Here is a 17,157-nt window from a genome sequence, read left to right as displayed (position 1 = left end):
ATTAATATCCTTATTCTTCATCCCACAGTGTTAAAAACGAATGTTGCAAATTCAAGTGATTGTAAAGTTTTTTTTTTTTTTTAAACAGTGCAGTTGGTTTTGCACAGGGCAGCCCGGATCCTCCACTTCTCGGGTCCCTTTTTGCTGATCCTGGCCTCTCCCTCTCTCCGTGTATATTGTTAAAAAGATGAAGTAGCAATGTTTATGTGGTTGATATCTACATCCAGTAGATGCTTTTGAGATCATATTGAGTTTGTGTGTGCCAATTAAGATTTCCATGCACGTTTTGAACAACATACAATTTACAAACATGTGTACAAAATTTGGACATAAAAAAATTAATTGTTCCATTGTTTAAAATGTCTTTAGTTTCTATGCTTTCTGGAAATGTATGGTCGGAGGATCTTTGACAAACGTTAAAGCCTGTGATATGAATGTGAAAAATATTGTCTCTTGAGGTGAAAAGTGGAAGACAGCGCCCATCAGTCAAACAATTTAAACTTCTTGCAACTTTCTGGGCATAGACACACTTACTTTATTTACAGTACATTGTCAGGAAATTCTGTAGTTGCAGCATGACTGACACCTGCTGGCCACAATCAAAAATGGTTTCCAACTTTCTAAAACTCCTTTTACTCAAAAGTGGAACTTCCGCTCATCTTTCTCCTCTCCCCCTCTAGTGCCACATTTGGCAGGTCCCCCTTCCCCACTTCTGGAGATGGAGCCGTCCCTCGGAAGTTTGGCCCCCCTCCTCCTTCCTCCAACGCCGGACCAATTAGAAAGCGCACTTCGCGCATGCGCAGTAGGGAACCAGCGGCAGCACCCAACAGCTGAAAACAGCCTGGGGTGCCGACATCACAGGAACCCTGGACAGGCAAGTGTCCTTATTTAAAAATTCGGCAGCTACAGTATGTGTAGCTGCTGACTTAATTTTTCATGGGGGGGCAGGAGCACCTCTTTAAGGAAAGCAGAAATAACCTTCGATGACAAGTACTATGTGGAGCTTTACCTTGAATTGGATGAGTTGTCCAACGCTCTTAAATTCAGGTACAACATCATCGTAGAATTCTAAAAACTGCTGGTAAATTTCTTCATCTCCATATTCCAAGCAGGCGTCTGTGTCGTAATCATCCCGTCTGCACTGCTCCATACCATATGTAATAAACATGTTACGGATAAGGAGGGTCTGACTTGAAGAAGGGTAGTCATGCTTGCGGGAACACCTGTATATTAGGGCAAAAAGATGCAAAACCCAATAGGGATTATCACTGATATTATAATAAATCATAAACTGAAGACAGAGTCAGTCCACCTAAATCTATATTTGTCTTGAGTGAGCTGAATCACATACTGAAATCTGTAGCCCATCATGAATTCTCATTCTCCTTGATGCATCATCTATACATTAGGCAACATAAGATGTGTAAAAATTGCAGCAGGCCACACTGCCACTGAAGGTCCTGCCATAGAAAACAATAGGGGATAGTATAACCCACTTCCATATATTGAAATCAGAGTGCCTTAGAATTTAAATGCTAAAAGTGTAAACTCTAGAAAATGGTTTATCTTCTTGTGAAGACAAAAAAATAAAATAAAAAATAAAAAGAATAACTGCAACTTCAGGCCTCAAGTAATAGTAACGTATAAAGAATGTCACGAGTCACGACTGGGCTGACAAAAATCTGAATATTTGTCTTAAATGATTTAAGATATGGTTGGGCTACAGCAGCGGATCCGCCTGCTCAGCGGGGATCTGTCCACTCCTCTTGTTAGATGTAAACAAACCACCTGTCCTTTTACATCTGGCTGTCATCCAATCTGCTAGACATCCATCTGTTTCTAACGGATAGGATCAGATGTTGGTAGGTATCAATGGATGATCTGATTAGGTCCACCTGAAAAGCTGGCAGGCAGATCAGATTAGTCCGTCCATGTGAAAGGGGCCTATCTGGCCACTCTTGGTTATGAGATGAACATTTGCCCCTTTATTTACCTATGCTGAAATTCAAAATCATCCAAAATGTCTTAGGGCATATGTTGACAGGTGTTTTTTTATGTTGTGTTTGCTATACCACATGCATCATAAAGCAGGTCAAACAGACTGAATTGTCATTTGTACTGCTTAATTCAAGTCAATAGTATTTTAATGATCTGCATTTCCAACACATCAAACAGAGGAAAACATCATCTGTCAGCATGAGCCCTTATTCAACTTCGGAGATAGCAGGAAACGGATAGGACCTCACAGTGCCTTTAGGGGTGACTGACTGCAGCCAATTTTCACATGACTCGGACTTGGAGTAAACTCCCTTTCAACCTCCAGTATGAATAGATGAAGCAACAGTGGGTTCAAAAGGAATGCATTGGCTTAGAATTTCACAGTACAATTTTAAAACCAAAGGATGGGAACTATGAAGCTAAAGTGATTTAACTAGCACATTTAAGGAAAAAAAAAAACCCACACACGCACAGGAAGTTTAGAGTTCATTTAGTGGAGGGTCAACTCCTTAAAGGCGTTACTAAACCCAGGACCCTGCATTCACTATATCTGGTATCCCACAGCACACACAGAACATGGAAAATGCAGTTATTTTAGTAAATATAACCTTCTAAATACCTTTTCTCATGAGCAGTATATCGCAGTCTTGTGACTTCTATCAGTGCCTGGTTATAGCTTGTAGAATACATTTTCATACTGCACTGGCTGTCCTATCAGGATGCAGGACCCCTGACCCTCTGTCTGGACAGTGAAAACAGGCCCTGTGCTGATCACATGCACTCTCCCAAGGGGGGGGGGGGGCCCAACCTCTAGAAATACACACCAAAATGAGCATGTGCAGCCTATTTATCTGGACATGTTTTGGAGACAAAATGCAAGAAGGGGGGGGGGGGGGGGGGAATCAGTCTTTTTACACAATTAACCTTATGGTCCACACTGAGTATAACAAGCATGCTTTACTGCATATACAGACTTATTTTACCGTTGAGGGTTTAGTAACACTTTAAGACAAATGCAACAATGAATGGCATGGTGTTCTCTTCAGCAAGTGTAAGTTTCAAGTCCAGGCCTACAAGCACAGCAAGCCTGTGATCAGAGACACCTTGAGCGCATCAAAACTATTAGACGGTATGAAAAGTTCAAAAATATTAAACTTCTACAATAATGAACATAGGTTTTTGTCAATTACCTTTCACCAAATCTACAGGATCCAGTTTTGAGGTAAAACGGGCAATTAGCTCTGTCTTTTTCTGTGCCATAACCTTCTGGTGCCTCTGGATTGTGCCATGTGCCACCATTTTCTAACTGTGGAGGAAACAATGACATGATATCAGCCAAGAAATAGGTTTGACCTTCTTTGTGTTCTTATTGGGATAAAGAAATGTATTTTATTAGCTAATGCTAGGAATGTAAAGGTGCTCATCAAACCCAGTAGAAGACTGAAACGGATCACACTTTAAAACAAAGTCTTAGTTGAGCATCACGTTAGCTTAGTCATGTAATATCACCATCTTTGTATCTTTAGTCAAGCCCAGATAATGTCATATATCTTACCTGACTCTCAGCTTCATCCAGCATCTTCTGAACGGCCTCCTAGAAATGGTGTAAACACAGGGCTAGTAAAAACCTCCATAGTGCACAGTATCTGCTTCACGGGTTAAGAATGTCTAACATGTATAACATACACAAGATAAACACTACATAATGGTTACTAAAATGATACTATATAATGCACTTTACAAAGACAAGAGTTCATAATCTAATAAAATTTACAAGTCTCCCCACTGTCAGAATACAAAAGCCCAGCTAGGAGTATTCCCCCATCCACACTCCGCTGGTTGAAAAAAAAAAACCAGACTCATCATTTGGCTGCCTAACACAATCACTAAAACATGTAAAAAATAGTGACACACCTCAAAAAGCATGCAAAACAAAAAACAAAGCATAAACAAATAAAGTAATAAAGCTGTAAATTCCACTGTGATGTCCAATATAGTGACCGATATAAAGCAATAACACCAGTGTTGATACAGCAATTCTTCTTAGAAATGCTTCAGTGATCTTCCACCACCAAGTGAATGCCAAAACTTACCAAAGTGAGTAGCTGCCATCACAGCAGCTAAAACGCCCAAAAGAGCATGTTGATCCAGCAAAGAACATTGCAGCAGAGGAACTCCAAGTTCCTCTTCTTTAGAAAGCCTCCAACTATGGATTAATGAAGCTCACCAAGAGCCAGATAAAAAGTTCCTATAGTGTAGTATTGTTAAAAACATGCATACAGCAGATATAGGACAGTGAATCAATGAACACACATCTGAAAGCTGCTGTTGACCCAGAACCTAGCAATGGCTTGACTTCAGCACGAATGAAACTCTCCATCTGAAGCGGTTCGTCCAAAGGGACGTCATCAAGCGATCAAAGATTTAGGTTTTTAACAATACTATTTACTGTTTTGGGCGTTTCAGCTGCTGTGATGGCATCTACTCTCTTTGGCGAGTTTGAAATTCACGTGTTGGTGGGAGATCACTGAAGCATTTCTAAGAAGAATTGCTGTATCAACACTGGTGTTATTGCTCTATATCGGTCACTATATTGGACATCACATCGGAATTACAGCTTTATTACACTGACTTTATTTGCATTATTTGTTTATGCTTTATGTTTTTCATTTTACAATACATGCTTTTGAGGCGCTTCACTATTATTTTGTACATTTTCACTGAAGCAAACATGCTGCTTTTTGGTGTTAGCAGCCTTACCAGAAATATTTTTACACAGCACGGATAGCACTTTCTTTATAATCACTAGAACATAATGACAGACAAACATGCAGAGACAGCAGCAATGAGGTTTTCCAAGGTTGAATGACATGCAGCCTGTTCATTCTGACTCAATCTCATTTAAAACAAAAAGCCAGTACAATATTGATTTTTAAATTTGTCAGGACCTACAGATTTTTACATTTTTTTTACTTTATGCACTACATCAGAACAGATTTGAATTATGTTATTTAGAAAGTGTGAGGAACTCAAAAATAAACTGAAGCAAATAGAAAAGCACTGTTCTTGCTAGGGACGCCATTGTTTTTTGTTATTGTAAACAACATAACTCCTTCAGAACCCTGTTGAAAGTATAGTTATCCTTTATGCCACTGGGACTCCAAAGATAAAAGTGCAGAGTTGTGTCCCCTGAATTTACCATGCTTTAACATGTTATTCTGTGATAAAAAATACATTGCTGGGTACATCCATATATGCGTTTTGCGTATTCCATCTACAAAGTGTACAGCAATGCCTATTTATATGTCCAAGAAACCAACTTCTACAAAAACATGCCAGTATGCCTCAGAGTTCTGGAGATACACTCCAGTGAAACCTTTAAATGTAGCATGAAATTAAGCAAAAATGTATATGCCAACAGACACAAAGTATGCACCCCTTTCATTTATTCTAAATATGCAAGCCTATGGTTATTCTGAAACAATGTATACACCAATCTGAGCTCTAGCTGCAATGGGCCAACACCCTGGACGTCCTTCAGAACATTGTTCTGAGCTCACAGTACAATAATGCACGACTCACATTATCGTAAATGGAAAGGGTCAGGTAGAGTCACATTGGGAAAAGAGGATTAACACTGTAAAGCACTGTAGCACAGATAATAAATCAGGAAGCAGAGTCTGTATGTGTTTAGGGCAAATATTGCTACTTTGCAAACATATAGGAATTGCAAACTATAGAGAGTAAATAGTTGGGCACCTATAGCATAAAATCGAAATATACCGTATATACTCGAGTATAGGCCGACCCGAATATAAGCCGAGGCCCCCAATTTACCCCCAAAAAACTGGAAAACTTATTGACTCGTGTATAAGCCGAGGGTGAGACATGGCTGTCCATCCCTGTGTGTCCATCCATCCATCCCTGTGTGTGTGTCCGTCCATCCATCCCTGTGTGTGTGTCCATCCATCCCTGTGTGTGTGTCCATCCATCCCTGTGTGTGTGTCCATCCATCCATCCCTGTGTGTGTCCGTGCAGCCTTGTGTGTGTCCAGCCTACCTGTGTCCCGAGCCTACCTGTGTCCCGAGCCTCCGTCGTCCCGAGCCTCCGTCGTCCCGAGCCTCCGTCGTCCCGAGCCTCCGTCGTCCCGAGCCTCCGTCGTCCCGAGCCTCCGTCGTCCCGAGCCTCCGTCGTCCCGAGCCTCCGTCGTCCCGAGCCTCCGTCGTCCCTTGCCGAGCCGAGCCTCCGTCCTTCCAGGATCGCCGCTCTTCTCGGCGGCCATTCTACAATTCAAAAGCCGCGCCTCCGCCTGTGATAGGCGGAACACTCAATTTCCCAGCAGCCTGTGTTCCGCCTATCACGGACATCCTCTCATCCTCGTCCGTAGTAAGAGGATGAGCGGATGTCCGTGATAGGCGGAACACTGACTGCTGGGAAATTGAGTGTTCCGCCTATCACAGGCGGAGGCGGAGGCGCGGCTTTTGAATTGTAGAATGTCCGCCGTCTGTCTGCTCGACACGCTGATCGGGCAGTCAGACGGCGATGACTCGAGTATAAGCCGAGGGGGGCACTTTCAGCCTCAAAAAAGAGGCTGAAAATCTCGGCTTATACTCGAGTATATACGGTAAGACTTACAGGCTGCTCTTATTGGCATGTGGAAATATACGGAATCCATACACATCTATATGTACATCTTTTATATTAATTTAATGTGAAAACATTTAATGGAATATCTCAGATACTTTCTAATAAAAAGATACATCTTGGTGCAGTGAGGCTTGGTAGGCTTAGCATGTGGAAATAAGGTTAAGGAATCATTTTTCAAAAATGATGAACTAGGTTTCCTTGCAATACAGGATCAATTATCAAAGACAATGTCTTAATAATAGATTTACATATTGGTCAATATATCAACAGCCACCTAAATGTAATACAATTAATTTACTGACAATAAAAGTAGATCAGTCAATGGAAAGGTTTTGCACAAAACCAGGTGCAACGATGTACCTACATATACTTTTCTTGTGAAACCTGCTCAGTAGCTCCCTGCGAATCCTAAAACCTGGTGTAGAGGGTATATCGGTTTGCATTATGAGGGTGGAAGGGGGTGTCAGAATGTTCTACTAAAAAAAAAAGTGTATGCCCCTATGCTTGCCAACAAGATTCTGTATTAGCAGGAACTAGCTTAAAAAAAAGAGATATCATACCTACCCAGGTGGATGTAGCATTGGTCCGATTCTGCATCTGTCCCCCACCTCGCCGCTAACACTGAGAACCAAGCGATTGAACACCATCGATCGCTCGGTTCTCACAGCTCTGTGAGCAGAGAGCTCCTGACTGTCGATCAGCGGCTTTCTGCTCTGATCCCCTGCGCTTACTGGATCGGTGGGCTGTGGAATGGGCAGGAGCATCCAGCTCATGCTCTAAGCGGCTCACCGAGAGCCTGAGCCGAGTGCTGGTCCAGGGATCAGGGCGGATACAGACTCTATGGTCGTGATGATGCCCGAGCCTTGACTGACTGTGCAATTAGAAGAAAGCAGACTTTAGCCTGCTCTCTGCTGAAAACGGTCACAGGAGTGCAAAATGAACTGCACTCCTGTGATCCAGAAGAGAAGAAATACAGCCAAACAAGCTTTGGCTGTACTTCTCCTTTAGGGTAAATATGTCAGACTGATCAATTTTCCTTGTGAAGGGTTCACTTTAAAGAAAGTCTGCATGTCAGTAATATGTTAGGAGAATTCTAATGGGCTTTAATGTGCACTAAAGTGAATTCTTCTCCCCAACATTATACGCCCAGCAGCCACTCGGCTGTTATTACAAGCAGCGGGAGAGGACAATCCCACCTCCTCCCGCCCAGGCTCTCCCGTGCCACTGGGAGGCCCAAGCAAACAGCCGGCACATCTGCCGGCTGGCCGAAGACCCAAACAAAGTCAATGCTTCGTACAGATCTAGTAACCCAGAAACAAAGTCAGGACATCACTTCCCGGATTACTGGCATTTTAAGAGATGCAAGTTTTCAAATAAAAAGTATTAAAAAATGCGATATTGGCATTTTGAATACTTTCCAGTGCAGAGGAGGGGTTTGGGGTCTTATAAACCCCTGATCCCTTCATAAAGAGCATCTGTCACTGCCTATTACTGTCACAAGGGATGTTTACATCCCTTGTGACAGCAATAACTGTGATAAAAAAAATTAAAAAAAAAGTAACTTTTTAAAAGTACAGAATATTGCCACACAATATTGGCTATCGGCCTGAGAGGTTGCCGAAATATTGGTATCGTATAGGCACCCCGAAAAAACTATATCATAAAGTTGATGTGGCAGCAACTTCAACGGTGGCTGAGCTAGCCACAGAATCAATCATCTTTAGTAAACTTTCATAATCTCTAAAGAAGCTGCTAATCTCTGTGGCACATCAGAAATTCATAGCTGCATACACAAGCATTACAGCCATCTATAACAGCAGCACCACTGTATTAATCTACAAATAACCAGAGAAAATTACTAGAAAAATGTTTAGCTGCTACAAATCCCTGCTATAAAGCTGCTGGAGAGCTATGAGCCTTGGTAACCACATCCTCTATCCATCTCATAGTGCAGCATGGAAGAGCAAGAGAAACTGGATAGTCATTAATATAAAACACAAGTTATCCAAGGCAGTTCTTAGACAGACGTATTCTGGCTGTTAATTTAGGATACAACAGACATCTGACTAGAGCTGAAGCAGGATAGAAGTATGTTTATCCTCCTACTGCAGGAATCACCTCTCTTTCTCTCTTCTTCACTTCTTCTGGATCTTCTGCTCTCTCTTTCATCTCTTGCTCTCTCCATTCTGCTATCATCCGTCTCTATGGGAAATAAAAACACATCACTTACACTGAATCAAATGACTGCAGTTAGCCTCACATCTAATTACATTGTTTTAATAAGCTTCTAGGTCTTAATTTTGAAAACAGCACAATGAGACACATAATGCATAAAAGAGGTGGTATAAAACAGTAACACTGTACACAGAAGCAACTCCCAGCTGTACATATAAGAATTACATCTTATGCACATTTTGTGTCAGGGCCCTGGGCTTCCATACTTGGGCATGCTTTCACAATTTTTATCTGGTTGGAAAAGGGAAAGAATCAGCATTTCTTTTACCTTGCATACACGACGTTATGTTTTAAAGGAAACTTGTGAAGATTTTTAAGAATATTAAGTCAGGGCTCGACAAAACCCGGGCACCAGGTCGATTAGATTTAGCGACCTGGCGCAGCACAGCTGGGGGTATCCTGTCTCCTTAGACCCCCCTGGCGTGATCGCGTAGGGCCGCGCAGCCGGTAATTGAGCCCCCGGCTTTGAGGCCTTCTGCGATCCTATGGTTCCTTCTGGAATCTGGCGCCCTTTACTTAGAACTCCTAAACATGATATATATTTTTTATTCTAACACCCTAGAGAATAAAATGGTGGTTGTTGCAATACTGTCTGTGACACCGTATTTGCACAGCGGACTTACAAGCGCACTTTTTTGGGGAAAAATCATTTATTTAATAGAAAAAAAAAAAAATAAGACAACAGTAAAGTTAGCCCAATTTTTTTTTATATTGTGAAAGATAATGTTACACCGAGTAAATCGATACCCAACATGTTATGCCTCAAAATTGCGCCTGCTCATGGAATGGCGACAAACTTTTACCCTTTAAAATCTTCATAGGCGACGTTTAAAAAAAAATTCTACAGGTTGAACCTTTTTAAGTTACAGAGGAGGTCTAGGGCTAGAATTATTGCTCTCACTCTACCGATCACAGCGATACCTCACATGTGTGGTTTGAACACCGCTTTCATATGCGTTCGCTTCTGCACGCAAGCTTGGCGGGACAGGGCGCGTTTAAAAAAAAATTTTTTTTCTTATTTTAACTTTTATTTTTAATTTTTTTTTCACTGTTCTTTTAAAAAAAAGTGTGTCACTTTTATTCCTATTACAAGGAATGTAAAAATCCCTTGTAATAGAAAAAAGCATGACAGATCCTCTTACATATGAGATCTGGGGGTCAGAGAGACCTCACATCTCATATTTACACTAAAATGCAATTTAAAAAAAAATTGTCATTTGAAAAAAATAAAAAAAATAAAATGTCCCTCTAAGAGCTATGGGCAATGACTTGGAGACAGGTGGGGGGCTGGGGGCGCATCTTCCCCTCACTCGTCTCCATGTCAGGCCAGGGACAGGTCCAGATCACCGTCACGGACCTGGCGCCTAACTTTTTTAGCTGGCTCCTAGATTCCAAGCCAATTTGTCAACCCCTGTGTTAAGAACTTCTATCCTTACCCTTGTTCGCTGTTTAGTTCAAACACGTATGCAGGATAGACATTTTAATAATCTTGACCCCTCACAAACATGCCACAAAAGGCAGCTCCCATGTTTCTAAATCTATGAAATATTTAGTAAGGCAAGCACAGTTTATGAAATGGAATCCTCAAGCATTTCCCCTAGTCCTGCTCTCAGACCTTCCAAGTCTGAGAGATTGGACTGCAAAGAGAATGTAGAACCTCCCATAATTAATCTAAGGCTGGAGTCATACCACTTTCTTTACATTAATGACACTGGCTAAATGCACTTGAGCTTACCCATGTTCACATCGTTTTTTCAACACATTGCACTGATGTACATTTTTTCAATGGGTTGCATTGATTTGCAGTTTTTTTTTTTTTGTTCAAAGCAGAAGCCAAAAATAAAATGTAAATGTTATTTTCCTGAACATGTGTTGCACTATGCTGTGACAGAATGCAATGTGTTGCATGTGAAGGCAACATGTTCCAATTTTATCTAATGCACACCATCACAACTTTTTTCTTCCAATCAGGATTGCTTTATTGTAGTCAAGGTATCAGAATACCAAAAAAAAAAAAAAAAAAAAAACACACCACACAATTACAATGATCAGAACAAACAATAACCAGGTGACATGGCATCACAGCATTAAGGAGATACACATTAAGGTGTACAGTAAAACATCCAGTTTCATTCTAGAGAGAGTTAGTTGTAAACAGCATAGTAAGAGAGAAATACTACCACAGTGCCCTCAGAATAAAGTAAGATCACTGTACTATAGAAGGGGCAACTAAAGGCAGGGTGAGTCAGCAGGACATCACCATCCACCTGTCAGGGTGCACTCATTGGGAAGTCCACGGCTGCCACACCTTGGACAGCCACGACTAATGTACATTAGTTTGTAAAGAGGTAGCGTAGCATCAATCATGGCTTCATAGAACAATGTGGGAGATGACCAGTTACAAAGGATCTTTTTTTTGGCATAGCAAGTAGGAAAGCAACAGTTTGCTGTGTTGAGATCTCTTAGCATTATCAGGAATGCCCAGCAGGGTCAGTTTCAGGGACACAGGGATCTTTACCTGGAGTTGAGTATTGATGAGCTCAAAAATATCAGACAAAAAAAACTATGATCTTAGGGCACTACCAGAACATACTGTATGGAAGAATGTACCCAGCTGCGTCCGACAGCAGGGCAGTGGGGTTCCTTGTCTGGATATATTCTTTGTAACCTTACCGGGGTAAAGTATACACGGTGCACAAATTTCGTTTGGATCAGTTTATCCTTAGAGGATATCACCAAGCTAGGGCAATGTTTTTCAAGGCAATCCTTTCAGTCTTCCCTGTCTACGTTGGGGATATCCTTTTCCCAATTATCCCATAGTCTCTCAATTTTAGAAGAATCAGTAACAAGTAAGGTCCTCAATAATGCAGAGAGTCGCTTCTCTAAAACCCTCAGGGCTAGCTCTTCAACTGGATGTAACTGTAGGAAAAGCTAAGCAGGGAATTGTGACCCGGCAGCATGCCTCAACTGAGCATATCGAAAAAACATGCAACCTGGAAGTTAGTGTCCTGGACTCCGGAGTGTTCTTACATGATATCTTGCCCAGACTTGAGGGTTTGGAACTGATTGGAAGTCATCTAGCCTAGGGTTACCCCATAGAGCAGTGATGGAGAACCTTGTAGTTCCAAAACATCTGGGGTGCCAAGGTTCGTCATCACTGCCATAGAGGGTGTACAGGTGACCATCATTCCCTAAGCAGCAACCGACGCCCAGCAGCCTCCCGAACCAATGTTGTCCTAGTCAGGCCTGGCACATCATTGTATGCTCTTGCTCCTCTATATACTAGGTTTTGAAAGTCTGATAAGGAGCCCATATAGGCAGCCTCAACACATACCGCAGCATTAGCCCTCAAACCCCCAGTACGCCACCACCAAGACCGCAGCCCAGTAGTATACTTGGAAGTTGGGTATGGGTAAGGCCAATCATAGTTACAACACAGTCCATCAAGTCCAACCTATGTGTGTGATTAACCACTTAAAGACCAGCTCACGCCGATATACATTGGCAGAATGGCACGGCTGGGCAAAGTAACATACCTGTACGACACTTTAAATTCCCCACTGTGCGCGCGCCTGCCGCGAGCTCTGACCGCGGACTCGATGTCTGCGATCGTGTCACGTAGCTGAAGAAAGGGGAGATGCCAGTGTAAACACAGCATCTTCCCGTTCTGCCTAGTGACAGGACACTGATGGTCTGCTCCCTCTTATCGGGAGCAGTGATCAGCGTCGTGTCACTGCTAGCCCACCCCCCAGATAGTTAGAATCAGTCCCTGGGACACTTAACCCCTTACCTGGCCCCTAGTGGTTTAACCCCTTCAGTGCCAGTGACATTTTTACAGTAATCAATGCAATTGTATTGCATTGATCGCTGTATTAATGGCAATGGTCCAAAAAATTTATCAAAATTGTCTGATGTGTCCGCCATAATGTCACAGTCACGATAAAAAATAAAAAAAATTTGACTACTAAAAATGCCATAAAACTATTCCCCATTTTGTAGACGCTATAACTTTTGCGCAAACCAATCAATATCGCTTATTGCGATTTTTTACCAAAAATATGTAGAGGAATACGTATCGGCCTAAACGGAGGAAGAAAAAAAAAATTTTTGGGGGATATTTATTATAGCAAAAAATATTGCTTTTTTTCTCTTCAAAATTGTCACCATTTGTGTTTATAGCGCAAGAAAATAAAAACCGCAAAGACGATCAAATAGCTCCAAAAGAAAGCCCCATTTGGGGGGGGGGGGGGGGGGGGGAGGACGTTGATTTTGTTTGGGAGCAACGTCGCACGACTGCGTGTCAGTTAAAGCAACGCAGTGTCGAATCGCAAAAAGTGGCCTGGTCATTTGCCAGCCAAATTGTCCGGGGGTGAAGTGGTTATATGTCAGTATTACATTGTATATCCCTGTATGTTGTGGTTGTTCAGGTGCTTATCTAATAGTTTATTGAAACTATCAATGGCGGCCCCCCCGCCCCCCACTTAGACCACCGCCTGTGGAAGGGAATTCCACATTCTTGCCACTCTTACAGTGAAGAACCCTCTACGTAGATTAAGGTTAAACCTCTTTTCTTCTAATTTTAATGAGTGGGCACAAGTCTTGTTAAACTGCCTTCTGCGAAAAAGTTTTATCCCTATTGTGGGGTCACCAGTATGGCATTTGTATATTCAAATCATATCCCCTCTCAAGCATCTCTTCTCCAGAGAGAATAAGTTCAGTGCTCACAACCTTTCCTCATAACTATTATCCTCCAGATCCTTTATTAGCTTTGTTGCCATTCTGAGTACTCGCTCCATTTTTCAGTACATCCTTCCTGAGGACTGGTGCCCAGAACTGGACAGCATACTCCAGGTGTGGCCGGACCAGAGTCTTGTAGAATTGGAGAATTATCGTTTTCTCTCTAGAATGAATCCCCTTTTTAATGCATGCCAATATTCTGTTTGCTTTGTTAGCAGCAGCTTGGCAATGCATGCCATTGCTGAGCCTATCTACTAGGGCCCCCAGGGCCTTTTCCATCCTAAATTCCCCCAGAGGTTCTCCCCCCAGTGTATAGATTGAATTCATATTTTTGCCACCCAAAAGCATTACTTTACATTTATTTACATTTACATTTTTCTACATTGAACCTCATTTGCCATGTAGTTGCCCATCCAATTAATTTGTTCAGATCTTTTTGCAAGGTTTCCACATCCTGCAGAGAAGTTATTGCCCTGCTTAGCTTAGTATTGTCTGCAAATACAGAGATTGAATGGTTTACCCCATCCTCCGGGTCGTTTATGAACAAATAAATAGGATTGGTCCCAGCACAGAACCCTGGGGAACCCCACTACCCACCCCTGACCATTCCGAGTACTCCCCCATTTATTACCACCCTCTGTAATCCCCCGTGTTGCACCGAGAGGGGTAGCGTTGATTTAGCTAGCCGAGGAAGGGCACCATTCCAGATAAAAGAACCCACACTATGGTCCATTTCATGCCTTCACAACTAAACAGAGCTTATTGCAAACATTCCATGCAGCAACACAGGCCAATGGATTCCTGAGCATGAGGCGTAAAAAGGTTGTAAGGTATGGTGATCTGACAACATAACTGTTACAACTTTTTTTTTGTACTTTAACCGTTACCCAATCACCTTCTGTATAAATACGGCGGAATGTGGCTCTCCTGTGCTAATTGCAAAATATATTATATATATCTATCTCTCCTTTAAGAGCCATAGTAGGCGCTCGGGGGTCACGATGCGTGTGGCCACACACACATCCCTGTTCTGTCAAGGGAGGAGAAACAGATAGCCTGTTCCTACTAAGTAGTCCTAGCCCCTCAGTTAGAATACACATTTAACCCCTTGATCGCCCCCTAGTGTTAATCCCTTCCCTGCCAGTGACATTTATACAGTAATCAGTGGCTATTTTTAGCTCCGACCGCTGTATAAATGTCAATGGTCCAAAGTGTCCGATCAGTCTTGTTTTAGATGCTATAACTTTTGCACAAAAAAACTTTTGCACAAAACAACATGTGTGTGTGTGTGTGTGTGTGTGTGTGTGTACATACACACACACACACACACTTTTGACCAAAAATATGTAGCAGAATACATATTGGCCTAAATTGATGAAGAAATTATTTTTTTTTTTTTAAACAATTGGGATATTATAGCAAAAAATTGTGTTTTCAAAATGGTTGCCCTTTTTTTAGCGCAAAAAAAAAAAAAAAAAAAAATAAAAAATAAAAACAGTAGCGGTTATAAAATACCACAAAAAGAAAGCTCTATGTGTGGGTAAAATAGGATGTAAATTTTGTTTGTGTAAAACATCGCACAAACACGCAATGGTCAGGTAAAGCAACGCAGTGCCGTATAGCAAAAAATGGCCTGGTCAGGAAGGGGGTAAATTCTCCAGGGCTGAAGTGGTTAAAGTTAGGCTGTTCTATACCATATTGGATACATATTGGCCAAGAAGGAAAATCATTAAATTATTTACCTCCTCTTCTTCCCGTTTCCTGGCTGCTTCCTCCTTTTCCTTTTTCAGTCTGAATTCTTCTTGAGCTTTCTGCTCTCGAAGAAGCCATTCTTCATGCAACCTCTGCCTGTATGTGCAATAAAATTAGTCCACATCAGTTATAATTAACGCACAAAACATTTATGGTCAATTGAGAGGACACAGCTAGTTGGAAAGTTATTTTACGCTCATCTAAAAATAATGACTGCAAAATAAAACAAATTTAGAACACACGTTTGATATAATGTCACAGACCTTTCAATCACATACTGGAGGTCATCATCCTCTTCATCATCCTCTTCATCAATATCTTCAGCAGAGACATGACCTTTCTTCTCTTCTGCCATACAGAAAAGTATCAAGTTAAAGAAGAACTTCAGGATCTTTTTTCCTGTTTAAAAATTAGGTCTAAAAGCTGGAGTCCTGCTTTAAAGTATGTAAATATTTTGTTTTCAATTTTCGTGAACAACTCAACTCTTGCTTACCCCCCTCAAACTTATAGAAGCTAATCCAAAATTCAGATTTTCTTCATCGCCAGTACCAGACAGCAAAAATAATGTTCCCCTAAAAAATTATCTACACACACAGTATCGCACAAAAGGGGAGTACAAACCCTCACATTTTTGTAAATATTTTATTATATCTTTTCATGTGACAACACTGAAAAAAAAATGACACGTTGCTACGGTAGTGTAGAGTAGTGAGTGTACAGCTTGTATAACAGTGTGAATTTGCTGTCCCCTCAAAATAACTCAACATGCAGCCATTATACAGGGGAGCAGGTGTGTTAAATTTGGTGTTATTGCTCTCACTCTCTTACTTGTCACTGGAAGTTCAACATGACACCTCATGTTAAAGAACTCTGAGGATATGAAAAAAAAAAAAAAAAAAAAAAAAAAAATCTTACTTACCGGTAATGTTTTTTCCAAGAGGCTTTCAGGACAGCACACTCGAGAGACCACGGCTCCTCCTATCTCAGGAAACACTGTCTCCACCAGATCTTTAAGCCCTTGTACACACGGTCGGACATTCCGATGGAAAATGTCCGATCGGACCGCGTTGTCGGATAATCCGACCGTGTGTGGGCTTCATCTGACTTTTTCCGTCAGAGTGTCCGACCAACAAATCGACAATATGATCCGATCGGACTTTGTCCGATCGTTTCTAGAGAATTCCGGTTGGACAACGTGCCACTCATGCTCGGATCAAATTCCTAGACCAAAGCTATTGGCTACTAGCCTGAACGTAGTCCCGTCCTAACGAAATAACGTCATCACGTTACGAACGATCGGATTTTCTGACAACTTTGTCCAACCGTGTGTATGCAATACCAGTTTCGGGCAAAATTCGTCAGAAAAAAAAAAAGACGGATTTTGTTGTCGGAACGTTCGACAAAAAAAAAAAAAAAAAAAAAAAAAGATATCAGATTTCTTAAACTGTTCCGTAATCTCCAGATATTTTAGTACACATCTCCGGTCATCTAACCTGTGGAAGACATGCTCCCGTTCCCTCACAGGATTTGAACAAAAAAAGTGGGCAAACAGATTTCCTGGCTTCTATGAAATTTAGAAGCCACCTTTGGTAAAAAAAAAAAAGGCCGGATCCGGTTTAAAAATAATCCAATCCGGAAAGACTTGAAGGAAAGGTGCCCTCCTCGAGAGGGCTTCTAGCTCACTAACCCTCCTTGCGTTAGTGATTGCTATCAGAAAAACAGTCTGGAGGGTTAAAAATGTCACCATACAAGACTCAATAGGCTCAAAAGGATCCTCTGTAAGAGCCT

The 17,157-nt window shown here is 41.6% G+C and overlaps 1 protein-coding gene across 1 annotated transcript in view; it reads right to left on the bottom strand.

Annotated features, from left to right (window-relative positions):
- Positions 1-17,157, bottom strand: part of ZRSR2 (zinc finger CCCH-type, RNA binding motif and serine/arginine rich 2) — a 55,654-nt gene that overhangs the window by 26,865 nt on the left and 11,632 nt on the right. Inside the window, exons 3-8 of the mRNA XM_077480239.1 lie at positions 15,633-15,717; positions 15,360-15,465; positions 8,764-8,847; positions 3,554-3,592; positions 3,189-3,304; positions 1,010-1,223 (exon numbers count right to left, since the gene is read on the bottom strand). Coding sequence (XP_077336365.1) covers positions 1,010-1,223; positions 3,189-3,304; positions 3,554-3,592; positions 8,764-8,847; positions 15,360-15,465; positions 15,633-15,717 — 644 coding nt within the window. The remainder of the gene's footprint in view (positions 1-1,009; positions 1,224-3,188; positions 3,305-3,553; positions 3,593-8,763; positions 8,848-15,359; positions 15,466-15,632; positions 15,718-17,157) is intronic.

This window comes from Lithobates pipiens, unplaced genomic scaffold, assembly GCF_037356315.1.
Source record: "Lithobates pipiens isolate NorthernLeopardFrog02 unplaced genomic scaffold, aLitPip1_a1.2 Scaffold_16, whole genome shotgun sequence".
Taxonomy (NCBI): domain Eukaryota; kingdom Metazoa; phylum Chordata; class Amphibia; order Anura; family Ranidae; genus Lithobates; species Lithobates pipiens.
The sequence above is the reverse complement of the archived record's forward strand: the minus strand, read 5'-3'. Positions and strand labels throughout refer to the sequence as shown.